At 40.8% G+C, this 22,536-nt stretch overlaps 1 protein-coding gene across 10 annotated transcripts in view; it reads right to left on the bottom strand.

Annotated features, from left to right (window-relative positions):
* Positions 1 to 21,288, bottom strand: part of DOCK9 (dedicator of cytokinesis 9) — a 113,529-nt gene extending 92,241 nt beyond the window's left edge. For 4 of the 10 annotated variants that reach the window (XM_017821084.1, XM_017821078.1, XM_017821086.1 and 1 more), the window contains exon 1: positions 21,165 to 21,288. In XM_017821084.1, the coding sequence (XP_017676573.1) occupies positions 21,165 to 21,278 (114 nt within the window). In that variant the 5' untranslated portion in view covers positions 21,279 to 21,288. Of the gene's footprint in view, positions 1 to 2,657; positions 3,250 to 3,455; positions 3,527 to 21,164 lie in introns of those variants that run through there. The other 6 variants (XM_017821082.1, XM_017821079.1, XM_017821087.1 and 3 more) reach the window with 5 other exon arrangements.
* Positions 21,289 to 22,536: the final 1,248 nt, after the last annotated feature.

Here is a 22,536-nt window from a genome sequence, read left to right on the forward strand (position 1 = left end):
GGGTAAATAAGAAAAATGTACACTAAATCTACTGCTTCTGCCTCCTTATTTCTTCTTAGAACGGTTGATTTTTTCCTTCAAGAGGAACTACTTCCCGAGAACTTCCTGTTCACAGTTTTTCAACACTGATTTTGCAAGAGAATCCATGTGTTGTTAAAGTAAAGGACTCCCAGTAATTCACTGGTGTTTTGACAACAGCTTTATATCAGAAGGTACTTGATCCAAAGTGGCTAAATAGGCCAGAGAGCAAGGCCAGGAAATTGCAGCTCAGATATGTGTTACAGCACAGATAAACAAAGAGGTGAAGCCATACACCCACACTTGCATCTGTTGCAACACACAATGAAATAAAAGACAGCACAGTCAAGTGACACTGCTGCTCTCTTTTGGTCTTGTCCAGTCCATACAGCTTCTCTTCAGAGGAGAGGACTCCTGTAGCCTTCACTTCCCTGCACAGCTTCTCAGTGAGGAGAAACTTAATTTATCCTCCTGAAAACCACCCCTTCAGAAAGGAAAGAGCTGGACAAATTAGCTTTTATAGCAAAGAGTACAGAAATTATACAATTTGAGATTGAAGTCTTATATACTTAGATGAGTTTCATAAAATCACTTGTCACTGTTGCCAGGACTCCAGTATCGTTTCCCCTCTTCCCATTCTTCAGAGAATCCCACTTTCCACTCCTCAGGGTAAGCCAAGTAGCAACTGCTCCCCAGCCTCAGACAACATCTAAGAAAGCGATAGCCAGTGTCAGCTCTGATTGTCAAGAGTGTGACCTGTTAACAAAGTCCTGGTTTTTTCTTGTAAAATTTTGACTTTCGTTCTTAAGGACTACACTGTTCCAGTAAAATGAACAGGAAATCATTCTGACTCCTCTATTCTGCACAGTCTTCCATACTGAACTTCAAGTACTCATGCCAGGAAGAAACTTAACTTGATCCACTACTTCCAGTTAAACCAAGCTGACAAAGCCATACAGGTAAATTTAAAAAATAGTATCATTATTTAAAAGCATCTAGACATTTTGGAGTTGAAAAAAAAACCCTAAGTGACAGATGTGGAAATTCAGTTGTAAATGGCAGACTAAGCATTATTTTGTACTTAATCTTGGCAATTTGCACCAATTTTGCAGGGATAAATTAAAAAAAAGATATTGCTGGAACAGTACCATGTGAAATCAAGAAGAACACAAAAAACCCAATACAAAAAAGTTCACTGCAACCTCCAAGTCAGAATAATTCATATTACATTAAAAACCACCAAACTATCTCTTCATTCACTCATCTAACTATATGTAGAATTCAAGGCTACTAAAGGTGTAAGGCCTTAAATTCAATGGATTACAAAAGTTATTTAAAGTATTCATTACCCAGAATTTAACAGTTTTCTAACAATCTTCTGTATGAGACTAACTTAAAAATGGCTAACAGTGTAAAAGGGCTTCTAAATACTCAGAGGAAGCCATTTTATTTTTAATATTCAACCACATTAAGCAAATACAATATTACCATGAAGAGGTAATTTTATTACTCTAAATTATTTTAAGCATTTGAAGACAGTTCAGATTATTCTTTCCTGGAAGCCTGTGTGTGTATCCACGTATATAAATATACATACATGTGTGTGTGCATGTATCTACACACAAACACCCATATAGATAGATACATACATCCAACCACATACCTTTTTTGATTTATATTTCAGTTTACCAAGAAAAGGACCTAAACAGCATAAAGGTAACAAAGCTTTGTGAAATTTCTAAAGACTTTCCATAGCTGCAATTACACAGCATGCGTATGCTGGCAAGATAGTACAAGCTTGTCAAAATCTGTCCAGCAATTTTAGTGTACCACACCCCTCTTATCCCAACTACCTAGACAGTGACCAAGCAATTAACAAGTAAACTCAAATTATTTAATATTTAAATCCCTAACTAGCCCAATTGTGAAGCAAGCAGTGCACATTAGCTGTTGCAATTCCACCCCCTCAAGCCCAAATTTAATACACTGACGCACAAACGTGTTATTAACCTGGGGGGTAAAAGACGACAGTCTCACTTTAAAGCCTGTTTTCTTTGCGTCAGGCAACACCTAAAAAGCCCTTGAGAGCAAAGCAGGTTCAGAAAACCATTATTGCTCCCTTTAACCAATTTTTTTCTTCTAGAATGCTCCTGTATCCCCTTCAGTAAGTTAAACAGATATAGAAGAGTTAAACAGTTTCAGAGAAAAAAAAATATACTCAAATCCATACGAAAAAAATAAACCTTAAATCCTGGGTTACTGTTTCAACAATGCCTTCCTCAGTTTTTCCAAACAACATAATTATCAGTTGTTCTTCAGTCAAAATGCCAAATACATTCCAAGGGTATGTTTAGAAAGATCTAACAGCAGACAATCTTCTATAACAATTACAGAGTGGAAATTCTTCAGAACTATCAATACAATTCTAAATGATATAATGAATATGAATCCTAAGTTTGACATTACAGCTGCATGCATATATATATAACATGCCACATACATGCACTAATACCCCACAATATCAGGACAAGATACATCCATGTCTGTGCATAGCAGACGTTAAATAAACATGCTATCCCGTTTTTTGTTTAGCTTTCAATCAGCAGATAAAATTATTAATGAAACGAGTTTGTATTTACCAGGGATGAGTGAATCAGTATTCCTGAATCTTCATCTGGCAAGCTGAATGCTGTGTATTCAAGGGCATTGTTTTCCCCTTGCTGTTTGCAAATATAACCACAGTTTCTCTCAAAAACTGTACGAATGCCTTTAAACAGAACCACACTTGTAGTGCAACCCATTCCAAAGCTGTTGAATTTTGCATTTCTAGCAGCCCTGATTACATTTGCAGAATGTCTTCTTCCTTCGCTCGACTCGAGTAATTTTCCTGTGCTTTGCAGAAATATTTCTTTGTACAATCCTCATCATGTCCGACATTTAGTATGTTCCTTGACTAGAAACCATCAGCTACTGAAATGTAATCCTATTTGCTTAAGCCCAATACTGCCAAAAATCCAGCCGCAGAAGACAAAAATCAGAGGGCTGATGAAAAGCAAAGGATACCTCAGCTGTAGAAGACAGGAGGCTTTCAGCATGTGCTATACTCCACCACAGAGGTGAAAAGATATTCCAAAGGGTCACACAAAGAGCTTCTGTACTCAGAGATCCTTAAAACATAATCAAAGATGAAAGGAAACTGCAAAGATACTGCTGCAGTTTCTGCTGCCAGCCACAAAGAATCCTCATCTGCTGCAAGAAAGCAGTCTCCCAGAATGCTTAGCACAGATTTCGTACTGGCAAACACTTCTTTACTTGACCTATATGTGCTTTTTCATGTTTGAAACAAAAAGCTTCAAAATAAAAAACTCAAAATATGAAGTGGAAATTCTTAAATCATTGCTGCTATGGAAAGAAAACAGCATGTTATATACACTTACTTCAATCAAATCTATATGTCAGAGCATGCTATTATCCATTTAGGCAAACCACAAGGGAGCTGAAGGCTGTCTTTACTTTTTCCTTTCTTCCGCACATACAAAGTGATCAGTTGATTCCCACCTGCCAGAAACCGACTTTATTACTCCTTGATTGCATATAATCAATAGTCATAAAAAAACCAGAAAAAAAAGAACACAGTTGACTATCTAAATCAGACCAACATCCACCTCTAAAACAAAAATATAGAATGAAATTTAAAATACATACATTTCTTGGTTTTATAGTGACTCCCATACAGGACTCTACTCCACATACTGCACTTGTACAAGTACATAAATATTTTTAACTGACACAGAGAAGAAATGTTAAATTTTTTAAACTATTTTTAAAGGCAAGGAATTTGCAAAAAATAACTGTCCCAATCCACACCACAATGGTACCAATTACCACATCAGAGATTGCTGGTGAGTTTTATATTTTTGCTCAACCCAAAGCACTGAGATGTATTTGCTTATTTACCTACTAAATTGTAAAACTGGATGAAAGAGCGATCTTACAAACTCAGAATTATTTCAACAGGGTTAAAACAAGGTACATTAAAAGCACTTAAGTGAAGCACTGAGGGAGGGAATAAACAGATTCACAATGTCAGCTACAGATTTGCCCCAGTGCAAATTAAATTATCTCAAGGAAATATTTGCATGCTACAATGATATATTCAGAATAAATATTTCAGACTTACTAGCATTTTTCCCTAACTTCTGCCTAGTTAATACATCTCAATATGCTTCTCATGACATTTCTAACCTAAATGCAATATAATCAATGCGTCCACATGTTATTAAAAAAAAAAAGCCAAACCAACAACATTTGACAGTTATTCAAGTAGTTCTTGTCAGTCCCATATTCACAAAGGCAGAAGTTAGACCATTTCTCATATTGTAAGAAATTCCAAATGTTTTAAGGCAATTCTGTTAATAATGAACAGCTTTTTGAGAAAGGAGAACAAAGAAAGTCATGGTGAAGAATTTGGCACAAATTCTACTATGAAGGACAGAGATACTTCATACCTCACCATGAACCCTTGCACGGCAATGTCTCTGTACCTTCTTCTGTCCTTCCACCTATCCCACTCTCTTTGAAAACGAGAAGTAGGTCAGTGAGGGAAATGCTCTGCTCCATTCACTAAAGCTGGATAAAGATATCCTTGCAAACATGTGAGGGAAAACAGTCATGGGAATTACCATGGAAGGCATTCCCCAAAAATACATTCAAGTTAACTGTTTCTAGTGCAGAAGTCCACTTCATTCCCATCTGAAATGTAGGACTATAGAGATCTGACAAAGTTCAGCTTACGAACATGATATCAAAAGTTAAGAGATCATTAAAAGGAAGCACTATTTGGAGAGTTCTCCATTCAATTTCAAAGACTTCATAATAGCAGATGTTTCTAGCAAAACAAGAAAGTACCTTATGCCTTAAGAGAATATGCGAAAAATAGGTCAGGTAACAAATTATGTACGAAACAGTTCTTCCAAATGTCTAGAAAATTACTTCACTTGTAAAGTACTAGGTAGGTTGAGGGGAAACAGGAAGACAAAAAGATTTAATTTGGAAGGACAAACATGCAAAAGAATAATAGACTAAGTCAGATTGGAAGTTACCCTGGGAGGTGTTCTAGTTCAAAACCAGTTAAGAGAAAATTTAATTCCAACTATATCTTGAATAAATCCAGCATCACGTTTTTACAGCGTTTTAGAAAACGCCACTGAAATGGACTTGGACCAACATAATGGTAACAACAATGACATAAAAAGCATTCCAAATAGAGTTTGAAAGGGAAATAATTATGGGGACATGAGGGGTGGGAAGAAACCACAAGGAGAAGGAGAAATTTCAATAGTATGCAATGTAAAGAAGTCTGCCAACAAGCAGACTTTTTATTAAGACATTCATTCGGTGCGAAGTGGGAGTTGCCAGCTTCATTAAGGAGATTCCTGGAATCGTAGTGAGCAACGACACTGCACAAGCACTGACCATCCAGGCAGAAATGTGACACAATGCAATATTATCCCTTTCAGTATCATATCTCAAAGTGAAATGGTGTCATGGTTTAGGAATGATATTCCCCAATTCAGTGTTCCCACTGAAACACTCCAAACCACATACTGTTAACGCACTCCCCCCTCTCCCCCTGCAGTGGGATGGAGGGAAGAATTGGACGCACCAAAGGTAAAGATCACGAGTTAAGATAATAACAATTTACTGGAAACAGCAATAAGGTAAGAAAACAAACAGTAACAGCAGAGATACAAACAGAGGGTACAAGAAGGAGGCAAACTATTCACACCCAACTGCTCACCATGCAGAGCCCAGTGATACACGAAACACTGCCATACTACACCGAACACAAGAGATCCCTTCCCCCGTATGACCTGAGGTGGTATAGAATAAATTCTGGGTCCTAGTCATGACCCCTCCTGGCTATTGCAAAAATTTAACTCTGCCCTGGCTGGAACCAGGACATACAGGAGGCTGGAAAAATTCTTACAAAGGTCTGACAGCACTTTACCAACTGAAGAGAGCTAAAAGACAGCCCAAGGTAGCAAAAGTCTTAATGCAATAGTAAAAAAAAAAAAACAAAACCAAAACAGAACAAATCAACATATGAACAAGCCCAGACTGTACATACAAGCCAAACTGCCTTTGGCTGAGCCTGGGTTATGAAAAGGTCTTTTTCCATAAGGCAAAGTGGAGGGGAGGAAAGTAAGGCTATAAAGAGGAGACAATGCTAATGCCTGTCTTCTCTTGGTTTATGAAAAAGGGCCTGAACCAGAAGGCTTAGAAAGAGCTATTTGAGTTAGGGATGTAATATTTGCAATATATACTAAGCCAATCAGCCTCTTTATATGGGCAGCAACAAGCTCCTCCTTGCTATACACTATATTGAATCTCTACTGACTGTACTACGAGATTCCCAAAGATAAAAAAATTAATTAGTCGTGTTAGTCCCAAGTTGTTCAAAATCATATATTTTTGAGACATACTCTTTTGGACAAGTAATAAAGAAGAAGCTCGAGTTCCCTTCCAAAAAAACCACAATTGCTTTAAGGGTCTAACCACTCCTCTGATTACAGTAGATGACTAATAATCACTTTGCACTTGGGAACTGAAGGATTTCAAATCAACATGTCAAGCAACCCTTTGACAACCAAACGAATTCCAAGAAGCATAATCACAGAGGTACAAAGCAAATGTGTGATAGCAATCAGACAGTTCAAAACAATGTTTACAAGTTTCCATTTGACACTGTTTAACATTTATGAAGGTTAGGGAATAGACCTGGGTTGAGTTAAAATCTTCAGCTCATCCTATAGAATTCTCACTATCAAAATGAGAACTTAGAGGCACCTAGACAAAAACTCAAATTTGAGAGAATAGAGATCAAATTTGAGAGACCTTCTAACTGAATGTGTTACTACAAGACAACATGGACATTCTGTCTTCAGAAAAGCCACCACTAAAGGAAAACACTTCATTAAGATAAAGGCCCATATCTGCAAGAGAACATACTTCAGGCAACATTCAAGCCCCTAGGTCCTACCATAAGAGCCATAAAAATATCCTTAGTCTCTTGAAACGTTAGAAGCAGGCACTTATATTTTTACCTACAAAGTTCTCGATGACATTTAAAATGCCCAAACTGATGCCATCTTGACAGGAGTGAACATCTGGTTCCTCAGAGATCTTAACACATCCTGACTAAATTCAGCTTTTCACAAAACATGATGAATATTTGTCAGTGGAGCACTACCTTCCATCTGGCAGCTGCCTGTATATCAGCTCAGAACAGTAGAGATGCGGGCCTAAAGCCTCCTCAGTCCAAAGATGAAAACTAACACCACTCTTTGGAGTGCCTTAACAATCCAATGATAGTATATCAAAGGCAACATACTCACTTCTGCCTGATAAAGCTATGCTGCAGGAAATAACTGAAGATCTAATAGCCATGCAAGAGTAAAAAGAAGTGTATGTGCAACAGTTCATACTTAATAGGAATGGTCACAGAGGAGAAGAAAATTCAGGCGCTGGTTCCTGTTGCTGGTTCAGTCCTGCACTGATTGCTTCATGCAGATTTTATAGAAGAGTTTTTTCAGGTTATTCTCTTCAAGAACTCACATTCTTTCATGTGTCTTTCTGTCCTGAAAGCTGCTCTGTGGGTACAACAGTGAATTTTACTCTGCCTAAAGAGTAAAATTCTTAGGCACTTGATTTGTCAAAACTAGTCAGAGCATGTGTTTGAATATGAATTATTCTTCGTAAACCTCATATCCACTTTCCAAAGTGGCAAAGAGGAGGATACAGAAAACCACAAGTTGGTCAGATTCACCCCAGTCTCCAGGAAAATTATGATATAAGCCCTCCTGGAAGCCATTTCCTGACATATAAAGAATAAGAGTATATATAAGTTCCAAGTAGACCATATGGATTTACCAAGGACAAATTATGCCTGATCAGCCTGTTTGTCTTCTGTGATGTGATGGTTGCCTCTGTGGACTAGGAGACTAGAAGAAAGCAGTGGATGCTGAATAATGTTAGTAAAAGAATGCTTCTGACAGAGTCTACCATAGCATCCTTGTACCCAAATTAGCTAGATGTGGTCTGAATGAGTAGATAAGGATGACACCTCGTTGAATAGCAAGCTGAACATGCTGAGCGGGCTTCTCAGTACAAGAAAGATATTGGCCTATTAGACTGAGTGTAATGGAGGGTCATCATGATGGTTCACATATGAGAAAAATCTTAAGAGATCTTGCATAGCTCAGCCTTAGGTGAAGGCTAAAAGGACATCTTACTGCTGTTTGCAATACCTAATGGGAAGGCAAAGAGAGGAGCCAAACTGTTCTTGAAGATACAGTCACAGAACAAGATCCAACAGACACAGAATGCTGCATTTGCATAAAAGGATTTTTCTACATTTTTTTTAAGCATGACAGTTGACAACTGGGGTTAAAGTATTTCCATTTTGTGGATATTAAAACTAGATTGTCACAGTCTCTCAGCAACCTGCTCTAACCAGATCTGTTTTGAGCAGGGGATTGCACATGGTGACTTCCAGAGATTTGCCTTTCAGCCTGTACATTTCCATGAATCTGTGGCAGTACACTGGGTAATCACACACTGACCACTGAGACAGAGAAAGAGAAAAGTTCCAAGCGAACTCCATACTTCAAAAGAAAGCCAGTTTGATAACTCCAGGAGGTAGTCTTGAGAACAGCATGGTTAAATTTCCACGTAATTTTGACTGATGATCTGTACACTTAGCAAGGCCCTAAGAAGAGATTTGCAACCAACAGAAACAAAAAACTACTGTGACATTAGAAATACTGAGTATACCACCAGGCTTAAGACCAGCGGCAGTATATCATTCATATAGGATACCTCTAATGACAAGGATCATATCAAAAGCAAAAAATAATGCTTATGAAAATTAGAGTAAGGTGTAGTTCCATCGTATCTAGACAAGCAAGCTGTAGAAGTTGGCTAGTACCACAAGTTTCTTTGAATTGACAAACGAGGGATTGTTTGTGTCTATTATGCTTTCTATACATTTAGAGAGGTGAGGAGGAGGCATAAATGATGCAATCTAAAACATTCTATTTGCTGATGGAGAGATGCACACAAATTTAAAACCCTGCTAATTGCAAAATGCTAAATATCTTAGCTAATAGTTTTAGCTCACATAATTGAGAGCTGCAGAAAGGTCAGTCTTCTCACAAGTCCATTCCTACATGACTAACAACACTTTCATCCACAGATGAGCACTGGGACCTGTCAGTAAAGCATGCATCTAAGTTCAAAATTAAGTATACCTTGAGGATAGGCATACCAAGAAGAACCCAAAGAACTTGAGGAATTTGTCCAAGTCAATCTAAACTGAACAAATGAACGTTTATTGCTATGACACAAAACACCTACTCCTTTTAACTGTTTTACACTGCAACCATAATGTAGGATTTCTGATATTCAAATATGCTCCCTGAACTCCATCTAGTGGTCACATAACTTTCAGCTTTCTGAAGTTGAAATGATAAGATAACCACAACACAGAATTATTATTATTATTATTAATAATAATAATAATATTAGAGAGCTACCAAAAATGTCACTAATTATAGGACATTATTTTCAGGAACACTGGTGAAAACATGATAGAATAAATAATGGTCGACAACAGAGTAGATTAGGAAAAAAAAAGTTAAAATCCAGTTTTAGAGCAAGTTTACTGTGTTCAGATAAGAGCAGCAGAAACTTCAGGGCTCAGACATCCTTTTATAGTCTTAATTCCTCAAGGAGGTTATTCAGACTCAGGTTGTTCTCCTTCCCTTTGTTCCAACCTCGGTGAGGAACAAGTTCCAATTTCCCCTCCAGCTGCCCAAATACAATGCTGCAAGTATTGTCCCTTGAACTTTACCAGCAAGACTGTATACAGGATTATTTGGGGCTTATTTCCTATTAGAAGCCTCATATTTCATCTGAGGAAAAACTTACTCGATCACGTTATATGCTCTGTCTGGGAAGAAATTAATATACATCATTATTGAGCCACGTACAATGACAGGGAAATAACTCTGAGGTGATACCAAACCTGGCAAGCAAAAATCCCAAGACAATTTCTGAAGGAAACTAGAATAGCATTCTTCAAATAATTATGATGTGTGTCATCTATTCATTAACCTGAATGCTCTTTTTAAACTCACTGACGTTTGAGGTCCAACACAGATTTAAAATCCCTCTTGGACTAGCAAACAGTAAGATTATAGCCTCCTTGAACATTCCTTAAAGACAAACATACTGCTATGATTTTCAGTAGGTAAACCACCTACTAAATCAGATAACATGACATTGCACAAGTATTGCAGTCTTCCATCATCCCCATATCACCATTGGCGAATCAGAGCTCAAATCAGTCCAGCAGTTTAATTACCTAGGTAGCCTCATCTCCTCAGATGGTAAGACTGACAGGGAGATAGACAACAGGTTAGCAAAGGCATATAGAGCTTTCAGAAAACTCCATAAAAGAGTCTGGCGAAATAAACACCTGTAGAAAAGCACAAAGATCAGTGTTTACAGAGCCATTGTGCTGTCTACTCTTTTATATGGATCCGAATCATGGGTCATCTACTGCCACCACCTGCGACTCTTAGAACGCTTCCATCAACGCTGCCTCCGAACAATCCTAAAAATCCACTGGTCAGATTATGTGACTAATATGTCTGTTCTAGAAGAGGCAGCACTTACGAGCATTGAGGCCATGTTGCTGAGAACACAACTGCGCTGGACAGGGCACGTCTCAGGATGAAGGACCACCGCCTCCCTAAGATCTTGCTTTATGGTGAACTTGCCACTGGCTGCCACAAGAGAGGAGCCCCGAAAAGAAGATACAAGGACTCCCTGAAACAACATCTCAGCCTTGGCCATATTGATCTTCATCACTGGTCTACTCTGGGCTCCAATCGGGAGCCCTGGAGACACACTACCTATAATGCTTCTGTTTCCTTTGAGAATGCACGCAGGATCACTCTCGAGGAGAAAAGACAACGCAGAAAGAATCGTGTCTTGCCGATACCACCTAAGGAGTCTTTCTGCTGTGCCTTTTGCAACCAGACTTGTCTATCTCGCATTGGCCATTTTAGCCACCAGTGCACTTGTAGCAAATGTGGGTAGAGCCCTTCCCAAATCTTCGTTCATGAAGCCTAGCCATGAGTGCCAGTGCAGATGTGTGCAAATATGTCTGACAGAAAGACATCTGAAACACTGCTTGACGACATCACTGTAGTGGGGCAAATGAGGAATGGGCTAGATGAGGTGATTTTCAATCTTATTTTCGCAAAGTTTCAGTTCTGTATTATTCTATTGCCTGACTGTAGTCTTACCACCATGCCCACAAACAAGCCCAGAAAGGCATCAAGTGAAGTGCAAACAGATCCTTTGTCAGTATCAGCACCCTGGTGAAGAACAGTACTACTTCTGAAACCAAGGGATATAAACACCATTATGCAACATTAAAGAACAAAGAGCATGAAATAGCACTGGCAATGTGGGCAAACTGGAAAATGGACGACAACCTTTCAATCACCTTAAAACTAAAGCCTCTTTCCTGTATGTTGATATCCACCATGTTAGCCAGCATTTCCATTTGACTTTTGATTTCTTCACAAACCTGTCAAAATGAGACCGAGAGCTATCTTACTAGCCCTTGCCACTCTCGTGGAAAACACCCAGCTCTTTCTGTGGAGCTCCTGCTTTTTTTGTTCATGTATGTTTCAGTACTCCTTTCAGCCTATGAAGGGCAGCTGCGCCTTGGGTAACCAATAAGGTAGCAAGATCATATACCTTCATGTCAAAACACAAGCATCCAAAGGCAATGGAGGCTTTGAATTTGCAAGCTGAAAGTAAATTTTACGTCTATAAACTCAGACACGTTAAATTCCAGAGTCCTGAATCAAGTACATTAAAATTTGTGTGTTATAACAAGTGAAACATATTGCATCCCTGCCCTGATGTAACCAGATCTTTAAATGCCTTCTCTGCTTAAAATTATGCAAGCATTATCTATTCTGATTAAAATGTGTCACTCTTTGTTAGTGGAATAATTTTACAGTAGTAAAAATATAAGCCCCCGTCTTATCTCTGAATTTACCAAGTAACTCCTTCCCACCTACAGAGTACCTGGAAGTACCAAAAACGGTTTAGTGTATGCCTCAAATTTCCAAACCTAGATCACTATCTGTCAACATGCCATTTCTTTTGAAGTCAATAGGCACACCTGAGTATCAAAAAGCACCCAGAAGTACACAAAGCAGCAGCCAAGGATTATTTATTTACACTAATGGATCTATATTACAGGCTTCTCTGTACTCTAGCAGCTAGGATCAGTATTACTCCTTCTCAGGTTTGTTGTGACTAAATTGATACATTTACCTTTCTTTTTTTTTGGGGGGGTGGTTTGAGCTTGTTTCTCTTGTTTTCTTTAGGTTTGGGGAAGAGCTGTGTTTTAAAGCACATGTAGGCACCTTAATTAATTTTATGTGAGGTCACTTCATATTCCCACTGCATGAACAACTATGTTTCTCAGTAGAAGAAATTTCAAAAGGGACTATTTGATTTCAACTTGTAGGGACTGTAACAGTGTTCATTTTTCCCAAAAAATTTCAAACAAATTTAGAAGAGTGAGATATCATTTTTAAAGGTGACCAGTTTTGTTGATTTGGTGTCCTACATTTCTTAATTTCTAGTATTCTTTCCTAGAATTGTTACTAGAAGAACTTTTCAAGAACAAATACAGTTAGGAGAAAAAAACAGTCTAAACCATGTTTCCTTTATTTGCTGAGAATTATAAAGTTGCCATTTCTTCCAGAACTATCAATATTGAGAATGTTGTATGCAACAAGGTCTACTTTGCATTTACCTTTCCACAGAAATCCCGTGAATCTGATTTTTCCAGCAACATTCAGCCTCAACTAAATTATTTCTTCCTCCTCACAGTCTCCAGATTGAAAAATGATCCAGAACTTTCATGTTCTTTTTTTGACACAGTTGCAGCAGTTAAATAACAAATTTCCTTCTAAAACTACCTGGCATCCTTTCTTTCAGCTAGTGAGCTGGAAAAAAAAAATAAAAATCTAGCTGGTTCTCTAATAGGATTGGGCCTTTTTGTTTAGAGAGGGCCCCAACCCAAAATGTGGCCTGGACCCAGAAGCTTAAAGCTAGAATTCCAGAAAAAGCCTCCATTAACACTGACATCAATAAGTACTCCAGTCTGAATCAGTCTGCTATCGGTGTGAGCCATCGATGTCCTGAAGAGAGCACAGCAATGGGCCACAAAGATGATGAAGGAACTGGAGCATCTCTCTCATGAGGAAAAACAGAGAGCTGGGAGTGTTCAGTCTAGAGAAGGCTCAGGGGGATCCCATCAATCTGCATCAATACCTGAAGGGAGGGTGCAAAGAGGCCAGAGCCAGGCTCTGCTCAGTGGTGCCCAGTGACAGGACGAGAAGCAATGGGCACAAACTGAAACACAGGAGGTTCCCTCTGAACATCAGGAAACACTTTTTCACTGTGAGGATGACTGAGCACTGGCACAGGCTGCCCAGGGTGGTTGTGGAGTCTCTATCTTTGGAGATATTCAAAAGCTGCCTGGGCGCAGCCTTGGCAACTGGCTCTAGGTGACACTGCTTGAGGCAGAGGGTTTGACCAAACAACCGCCAGAGGTGTCTTCCAGTCTCAGCCAACCTGTCACTGTGTGAGAGAACCACAGCACTCCTTGGCATCACATCATTTGGAGAGGTCTTTCCAGCTGCGGGGTTTTTTTTAATTATTATTCTGGGTATTCACCACTGCCTTAAACAGAGCCCTACTCACAGAATGGAAGGATGTTTCACCAGCCTGAGGTGCCAGATCCAGACTTTTCAACAAAGGCTTTTGATTTCTTCTTTCTTATTTTTCCCCTTACTTAAACTGTCAGGAATCTCTGGAGGCAGCAGGAGCCTGCAGAAGACAGTATCTGGATTCCTCATTCCTCCTCTCATATCTGACTTATTAAGCACAGATGAGGAGATGACAAACTGTTGTAACAGACATAATAATCCATCCTTATGATAACAAAGAATCCCATCCCACACACCTTGCAGTCAGATTAAGATTTTTTTATTTTCTTAATGTTTCTGCAGCAAAGCTGATACTTCTGTCAACCAGTCACAATGAGAGTATAAGTAGAAGACAACCTCAGCAACAGATTTCTCTGACCAAATTTTTCTGGTCCACAACAGTTTTCTTCATAAAACCCCCTCCAGAGCTCCTGCTCAGCTTTCTGAAGACCTTTAGACATCTAGCAAACTTTTTTCCACAGCAAAGTCCATTGTACCAATGAAATTTTGACCCTTGTTTAACACAAGACATCTAGTCTATAATGTTAAACAGGTTAACATGCCTGTTAATTTATTGGAGGTTTAATGCTAGAGGAAATCTCTATTTTGAGATAATAGATGCTCATTTTCATTCTCACAAAAAGAACTTTGAAGATTCTTAAAGTAAAATAAAATTAAAAAATAAAATTCAATAGCTTTCTTAGGATGCAATACCTACCACTATCTCATAGATTATTAAATTTTAGACACTAGATACATCAGTACCTCTGGACTAAGACAGAATGTAAGCCTCCTTTCACAAAACTACGTATCTTCTAAATTAAGGTCTAAAATAAGTTACATGACCAGAATTATTGGAGTATCTTCTCATCTTTAGATAGAAATTATTTCAAAAATACTTCAATGAGAAAAGCATTGTGTAATACATGGACTACTTGTGCAATTTTATGTCTTTTCTGCCTTGCATAATTAATGCTTTTATGGACACAGACAACCTAAGGGGGGGGGAAAAAGAAAACAAATTTGTCTTTACTTTGTCTTACAAATGAAGGAGTTTTGCCTTCAGTATCCAAATGAAATACTTGCAATCATTCAACCTCAAAATCAAAAAAACCCACTAGAAATTTTACACACATTTTAATACATATTATTTTTTTAAATCACTGCATTAATAAGTTCTTTGGCCACTATGCTAAAATAAAATTAGCAGCTTTATCCAAAAGATCTTATTCGCTGACAATTTTTATTTCCCTTAGGAAAGGTAAGCAGTAGATGCCATAAACTAAAATAACTTCTTCAGAGTTGAGTACTGAGTTTTTTCCCCAAGTAAAGTTCAACAGTTCAGGGTAAGCATTACCATTTGTATCGTGTTCCAAGACTGAATGTGTTAGGATGATGTTCATTGCCAGCAACAATTTTTCCCTTAAAATCTTGAGTGTCAGTTCTCATCTCCCTGCTTTCACTCATCCATTCATAACAATTCGCTTCTCCCAGATTCCTTACGTATACAATTTCACATTCCATTTACAAAAAGCTCAAGCTTCATCCATATTTCCAGCTTTTTTACAGCTCTAGAAGATCCCAGCCTTCCCTCATCCCTTCACCATTACATACGACTTCTGAATTCCTACTTTCCTAAAGGAAGTCGTCAACTATCCTTTCTACACACACACTACAACTGAAATCTGGCAGTTAATGAGGTTCCAAATACTCTGTTCATCATATACTGAAAAGCCACTTTGCAAAGGACATAAGTCCTCTGTGCACAGGGCATATTAAACAATATATGAATCAGAAAGGAAAATACCAAATCAGAATAAATAATATATAATTCTCCCAGTAACTGTGTTTTTGGAAACACACCATCTTAAAAATACTGTAATAATACAGCATAGAGTGCACCTCACCATCTTTTTTATGGAGTTGAGGTTCACAGGAAGCAGAGATCAGGATTGGAAAGACGAAGTTGACATAAGTTTTTTTAATAGAGAAAGAATATCAGTGAGTTTGAGATCACAGAATCACAGATTATGTTGAGCTGTAAGGGATCCACAAGGATCATCAAGTCCAGCTCCTGGCCTTCATTCTGCTCAGCCACTCCTCATACGGCCTCCCCTCAAGGCCCTTGACCATCTTCATTGCCCTCCTTTGGACGCTCTCTAACAGCTTAATATCTTTTTTATATTTTGGTGACGAAAACTGCACACAATATTCAAGGTGAGGCTGCACCAGTGTAGAGCAGAGCAGGACAATCCCCTCCCTCGACCGGCTGGTGATGCTTTGCCTAATGCCCTCCAGGACATGGCTGACCCTCATGGCTGCCAGGGCACTGCTGACTCAGATTCAACTTGCCATCAGTCAGGACCTCAGGTTCATTCCCAAGGCACTGCTTTCTAGCACCTCATTTCCCAGCCTGTATGAACACATAGGGTTACCCCGTCACAGGTGCAGAATCCTGCACTTCCCCTTGTTCAACTTCATATGGTTGGTGATTGCCCAGTCCCCTAATTTGTTGAGGTCTCTCTGCAGGGCGTCCCTGCCCTCAAGGGAGCCAACAGCTCCTCCCAGGTTTGTGTCATCTGCAAATTTGCTTAGTATCCCTTCCAGTCCTGCATCCAAGTCATTTATGAGATGTTGAAGAGCACAGGGCCCAAGATGGAGCCCTGTGGAACCCCACTAGTGACAGATCACAAGTCTGATGTTCCCCCATTCACTATTACCCTCTGTGCTCCACCTGTGAGCCAACTGCTCATCCACCACATGATGTGTTTATCCAGCTGTGTGCTGGACATTGTGTCCAGAAGGATCCTGTGAGAAACATTATCGAAAGCTTTACTGAAATACAAAAAGATTACCTCAAGTGGCTTCCCTTGATCAACTAGCTGGGTTACCTTGGATAAGCAGGACTTCCTCCTCATGAAGCTGTTCTGGCTGTGACCAATGACTGCCTTGTCTTACAGGTGTTTTTCAATACTACGCAGAATAATCTTTTCCAGAACTTTAACAGGCACTGAGGTGAGACTGACAGGCCTGTAGTTTCCAGGGTCCTCAACTCATTAGGAAATCCAAGCCTTGTCTTTGAGATACACTGATTTTCCCCCCGTCTGAAAAGCTGAATTTCTGCATTTCTGCAAGAGTTTTAGAACTCAAGAGCTCTACCAGGTATCTGAAGTTAACTTATAAAGCCCAAGGCTGTCTTAAGATACCGGTTCTAGCCTTCAAGTTATCGAATCTATTTTACACATCCAAATCAAAAAAAGAAGAGCTGCACAGAGCAATTTGGGAATAACTCATATTTCATCCTGTTTTCCCATATCTCGAGTTTCTTCTACAGAATGTTAATTTTGACATGGGGGAAACAACTTTTGCTGCATTCTTTGGCATATTTAAACATTTTCATTATCTGCATATTTAATAAGGGCATTTGATTGACAGTAAGGCAAAAACAGATTAAATTTCATATGCTAAACATTATCTTAATTGCTTATTATCCTTTAATATCAGCTTAACTTAATACAGGGTAATTTTGTCACTGAGATAAATTATCATTAACATACCATTGAACAAGACACCACATACACCTCCTGAAGTCCTACTGATCTGTATGCAACATGACTGGAGTAACTCTCATCACCACTTAAAGAGATCATTTCCAATTATACATAATACTAAAGTGGAATTGAAAACTGCTCTTGGTAAGATTGCTGGTTTAAGAGATAGACTTGTCATCCCCATAGTCTTCTCCCTCAGAGATAAATGTATTTGGGTGGCCAGAGGCATCAAATTAAGTCACATGTCAAGTTTGAAGTCAAAACAACATCAACAATGCACAAGAGGATATTCAGCAAGGATGTCAAGCAGAAAATAGAAAAAACTGAACCAAATAATCAAGAAAAATATTATGTGCCTCACACCCTAATGGAAAGCTGATTGTCAAATAAGTTTTCAGTTTAGCCAACCGAACTGTACTTGTCTGTTCAGTAGACAGAAAGAACGTATGAGATGTCGAAGGCTGACAAGAAAGCTGGCTTCATTCTGTGATGAAAACTAGTTTGGCAAACCACAGCTGTTTCATGTTTTTTTTCTATACAGTCAAGTTATTTAGTGTGTCAGCTGACTGAAAGTCTTTAGTCCCAATGAAGAGCAATCTGAAAATTTAAGATATACCATGCTATCCTACTGACTTGCTGTTTTCAGTCCTCTTTCATCAATATCAGCTTAAGAACATTTATAAAACAGAAAAAAACAAGTATATTTTAGTAATATGAGCTAATAAACCTCTTTTAAAGATGGAAAAAACTTTTTTTACTTTTCTAAGTCTAGCCATACATTGTTGGCTGTAAAAATGGATGTAACAGTAGCCGTAACAACAAGTTAGAGAATCTACTCAAGCTCAGAGGTATTCACAGTTCACTTTTATCAGCTACTGCAAGTAGCGACTGGATGATTTGCATCACTGCTCAGCACATTCTGCTGCAGAGATGTTCAGTCAGAAGTGATATTTGGTTGTACAGATCTGGACAGATCACCCACCATGAACTAGTAGTTTGAATTCTTTCCCACCTCCAGATTCTACACTGCAAGCCTAGTTAATGGAAAACGGCTTCAGTAGTTTTTCAGTACTGGAAAACCTCAGCACTTCCTCACAAGCAAGTGATCACAGAAGGAGCACATTAGTAACCAATGCTGCACTATGTCTCAGTTGACAAGCCAGTTCAAAAAATCCTGGGGAGATGCTCTATAGAAGAGCTTTGAGATGCAGCTTTGGAAAGAAAGTGGGTCTTTAAAGCCACACATCTGAATAGAATACTCCACTATTATAATCCTGCTAAAACTCCTATTTTCACCAGGTCAGCCCAAGAGATTTTTAAGATAACAAAGCCCAGAAATTCCAACAGCTAAGAAACAGGTCAACCAGTCAAACTTACAGAAGCAAAGACTTTTAAAAAGACTTTTATATCAAAGAACAATACTCTCCCACCTAAACTCCTCCTTTAAAAAAGTACAATTTCATTCCAAATATCGCAATGTTCAACAAAAAGAGTTACAGTACATTAACAGGAGGAAGAAAATGTAGAATGTAAATGTAAACCTGCAAGTACTAGCCTTTTATTTCATTATTTGAGTAGTTTGTGTTCAGGAACATTGAAGTTCAGTGATAAAATGAACAGTATTTATGATTGTAAGACAGACATATCAGCAGGGTCAAAACATGTCTGAAACTGAAAGGTGAACTTCAGCACTAGACTGTACATGAGACAAATGGGGATTTTGCTTCATGCATCAAGCTAACAGAAAAAGATAACAAACCTGATATGAATGTTAAGTCACAATGAATGGTAAGTCACTAATTTTGCTTTATAAAATACTGATGAAGACCTTATCCAGAACAAGATTAAGCCAGTACACCACTTCATAACTTCACTTCTTTATTCGCCATAAAATTCTACAGAATATGCTGTTATGGCATAAATACCTGGGATATCAGTGCCTATCACCCTATTATGTATTTGAATCAATTAAAGAATCATTTTCCAACTCATCCCAGTGGTACTAGTCATAAGTGAACTAAGGGAAAAGCTTCTCAAGGTAGACAAGGGAATGGCAAGGTTACCAATTACTGCAAAAGAAACATCTGTGTAATGAAAATACCTATCTCTTTCATGATCCCTCAGTGCAAAAAATATTTTAAAATATATATATACATATATTCTTCTTCCACTCTTACCAAGAAATACTTGATCCCTGGGGAATTGCTAATACATTCCAAATGTTCATTACATGTGCATGCGCTAGTGCCTTGTGGAAAGGTGTCAGTATCCAGGTGGACCCCCAACTATGCATATCAGGTCTTTTATAAATTACATCACCCATATTTAAGAAAAGAGCAATTTAATTTTAAAGCCTTTGTTTTATTAAAGAGAGGTCTTTCAATCACAGCTACAGCATTTGTTACTCTCACAACACACAGCTATAACAAGACAGTGTCCCGAAAGGCAGTTTAAAAAAGTTAGACAAGACCATATTTAGCATTAGCAAGAGCAAAACACAAATGACAGATCAGCTTCCAGGATCAGGAACCCCAGCACCAAAACCAATTTACTAACACAGGGTTAAGTGCTTACTGAAGCATTCCCCTTGGAGATAACAAAACCACAAGAAAAACAAATGCATACCATGAATAAGAGCCTTAGGAGAGAAGCTCTGAAAAGTCTTGCTGAGGCTGTTTAAGATGTCACCACCTGCATACAGACAGGCCAAAAAAACATCTCTCTCTCTGTCGCAGATGCCTCAGTTCAGCATCTAACAGAATCACAGAACTGTTAAGTGCTGGAAGGGACCTCTGGAGATCATCCAGTCCAACCTCCCTGCCAAGGCAGGGTCACTTAAAACAGGTTACACAGCAACGAGTCCAGGTGGGTTTGGAATGTTTCCAGAGAGGGAGAATCCACGACCCCCTGGGCAGCCTGTTCCAGTGCTCTGCCACCCTCAATGAAAAGTAGTTCCTCCTCATCTTGAAGTGAGCTGCTTCTGTTTTAGTTTATGGCCATTGCTCCTCGTCCTGTTGCTGGGCACCACTGAAAAGAATGTGGCACCATCCTTTTGACACCTGCCTTTGACATATTTATATGCACTGATGAGATCCCCTCTCAGTCTTCCTTTCCATGGACTAAACACCTTAACACAAATTTACTTTCAGCAGTTCAAATTAGATGAACGCGCTGAATTGTGCACTGAAAAAGGCAACTACCATGAGCTAGCACGGTACAGACAGCAGGGATAAACAACACACTAAAACATTCCTGCTACACTTGCCAGCATTCATCTTCCATTCTACACGACACAACAAAAAACCCGCGTATTAGTTGTAAAGACAGCAGAAAGCAACGAGATGAAAAATCTCTTTTGCGCCGCTATTTCGGCACACACGAAAGCGCTTCGGTCACGTCAGGCCGGGAGCCAGCTGCGCCCGCTCGCTCCACAGGTGAAGTTTGCAGGGATGGGGCGGGAGCGCCCGGCCGTGCCCGCCGGGCGCCGCATCCCACGGCGGGCGCGCTCCCTCGGCGGCCGGGAGCGTGCCCGCTCCGCCTGCGGCTGCTCCCGCACCTCGCCCCGCTGGGGCGGCCAAGGAGCCGCAAAGCCCGGGAGGGATCAAAGCCCGCACCGCCGCCGTGACATCCCGGGAGAGATCGAAGGGCCCGTCTCCCCCTCCGGGAACACCGCCGCAGCCCCAAGAGGCCCCGGCCGGAACCTCGCCCGGGCAGCCGCCGCACTCACCAGCAGGACGGAGCCGCGCACCACCTCTGAGACGCTCTGCCGCAGCTCGGCCGCCGTGCCGGGCTTGCTCAGCGCCCGCGTGAACTTCCGAGTCTCCGGGGCCACGAGTGCCATGGCTGCTCCTGCCTCCTCGCCCGCCCGCCCGCTCCCTCCCTCCCTCGGCGCGGGGCCGCCCGCTGCCCTCCCGGCGCGGCCGCCGGAGGGACGGTCGGACGGACAGCCGGGGGCGGCCGTCGAGGGGCGGGCAAGAAGCGCAGCTCCGCCGGGAGCCTCAGGCAGCCCCTCCCTCCTTCCCTCCCTCCTTCCCTCCCTCCTTCCCTGCTTCCCTCCCTGCCCTGATTGGCGCGGCCTCCAGCTGGGCGGGGGGCGGGACCTCGCCGTGCCCACCTGTTCCCGCAGCGCCGCTCTGATTGGGCACCCGGTTACCTGCCCGGCTGCGGCTCCGCGCCCTCATTGGCTCAGCGCGGACCCGGGACGGCAGCGGGGGGCGGGGCCGGCCCGAGCCGGAAGTTCCCGCCCAATGCCGAGCGGCACCGCCCCCGGCGGGGAGTGGCGGCTGCGGGTCTGTCCCGGTCGTCTGCCCGGGCTCTGCCCCCGTGGCTGCTGCTCCTGTTTGTGCCTGTATCAGGGAGGGAGGTGATCCTACCCCCTCTGCTTAGCCCTAGAGAGGCCACATCTGGAGTGCTGTGTCCAGCTCTGGGCTCCTCAGTGCAAGAGAGACATGGAGCTCCTGGAGGGGTCCAGCGGAGGGCAACAAACATGATTAAGGAACTGGAACATATCTCTTTTTGGGAAAGGGCGAGGGAACTGGGCCTATTCAGCCTTGAAAAGAGACGACTGAGAGGGGAGCTCGTCAATGTGTGTAAGTATCTGAAGGGAGGGTACCAAGAGGATGGATCCAGGCTCTTCTCAGCTGTGCCAAGAAATAGGACAAGAGACAGCAGGCACAAACTGATGGACAGGAAGTTCCTGAACATGAGGAAGAACTTTACTGTGTGGGTGACACAGATTGCCCAGGGAGGTTGCGAAGTCTCCCTCACTGGAGATGTTCAAGAACCACCTGGACACAATCCTGTGCCATGTGCTCTGGGATGACCTGCTTGAACAGGGACATTGGACCAGATGACCCACCGTGGTCCCTTCCAACCTTACCCACTCTGTGATTCTGTACCTTTAGACATACCCCACACATACGTGGAGCTGTATAAGTGAGAGAGTCCAAAAACTTGGATAATGGGTGCTGGAGCTGCAGCACCCTCAGTGTGGAACAAGTGCATGCACCGCTCATGCACCCAACTTTGTCTCTGAGGTTTTCCTTTGTATTTTTTTGTCCTCATGAATAGTTTCTATTTGTAGGCAAAGTTGCTCACAT

This window comes from Lepidothrix coronata, unplaced genomic scaffold, assembly GCF_001604755.1.
Source record: "Lepidothrix coronata isolate B3197 unplaced genomic scaffold, Lepidothrix_coronata-1.0 Scaffold88, whole genome shotgun sequence".
Classification (NCBI taxonomy): domain Eukaryota; kingdom Metazoa; phylum Chordata; class Aves; order Passeriformes; family Pipridae; genus Lepidothrix; species Lepidothrix coronata.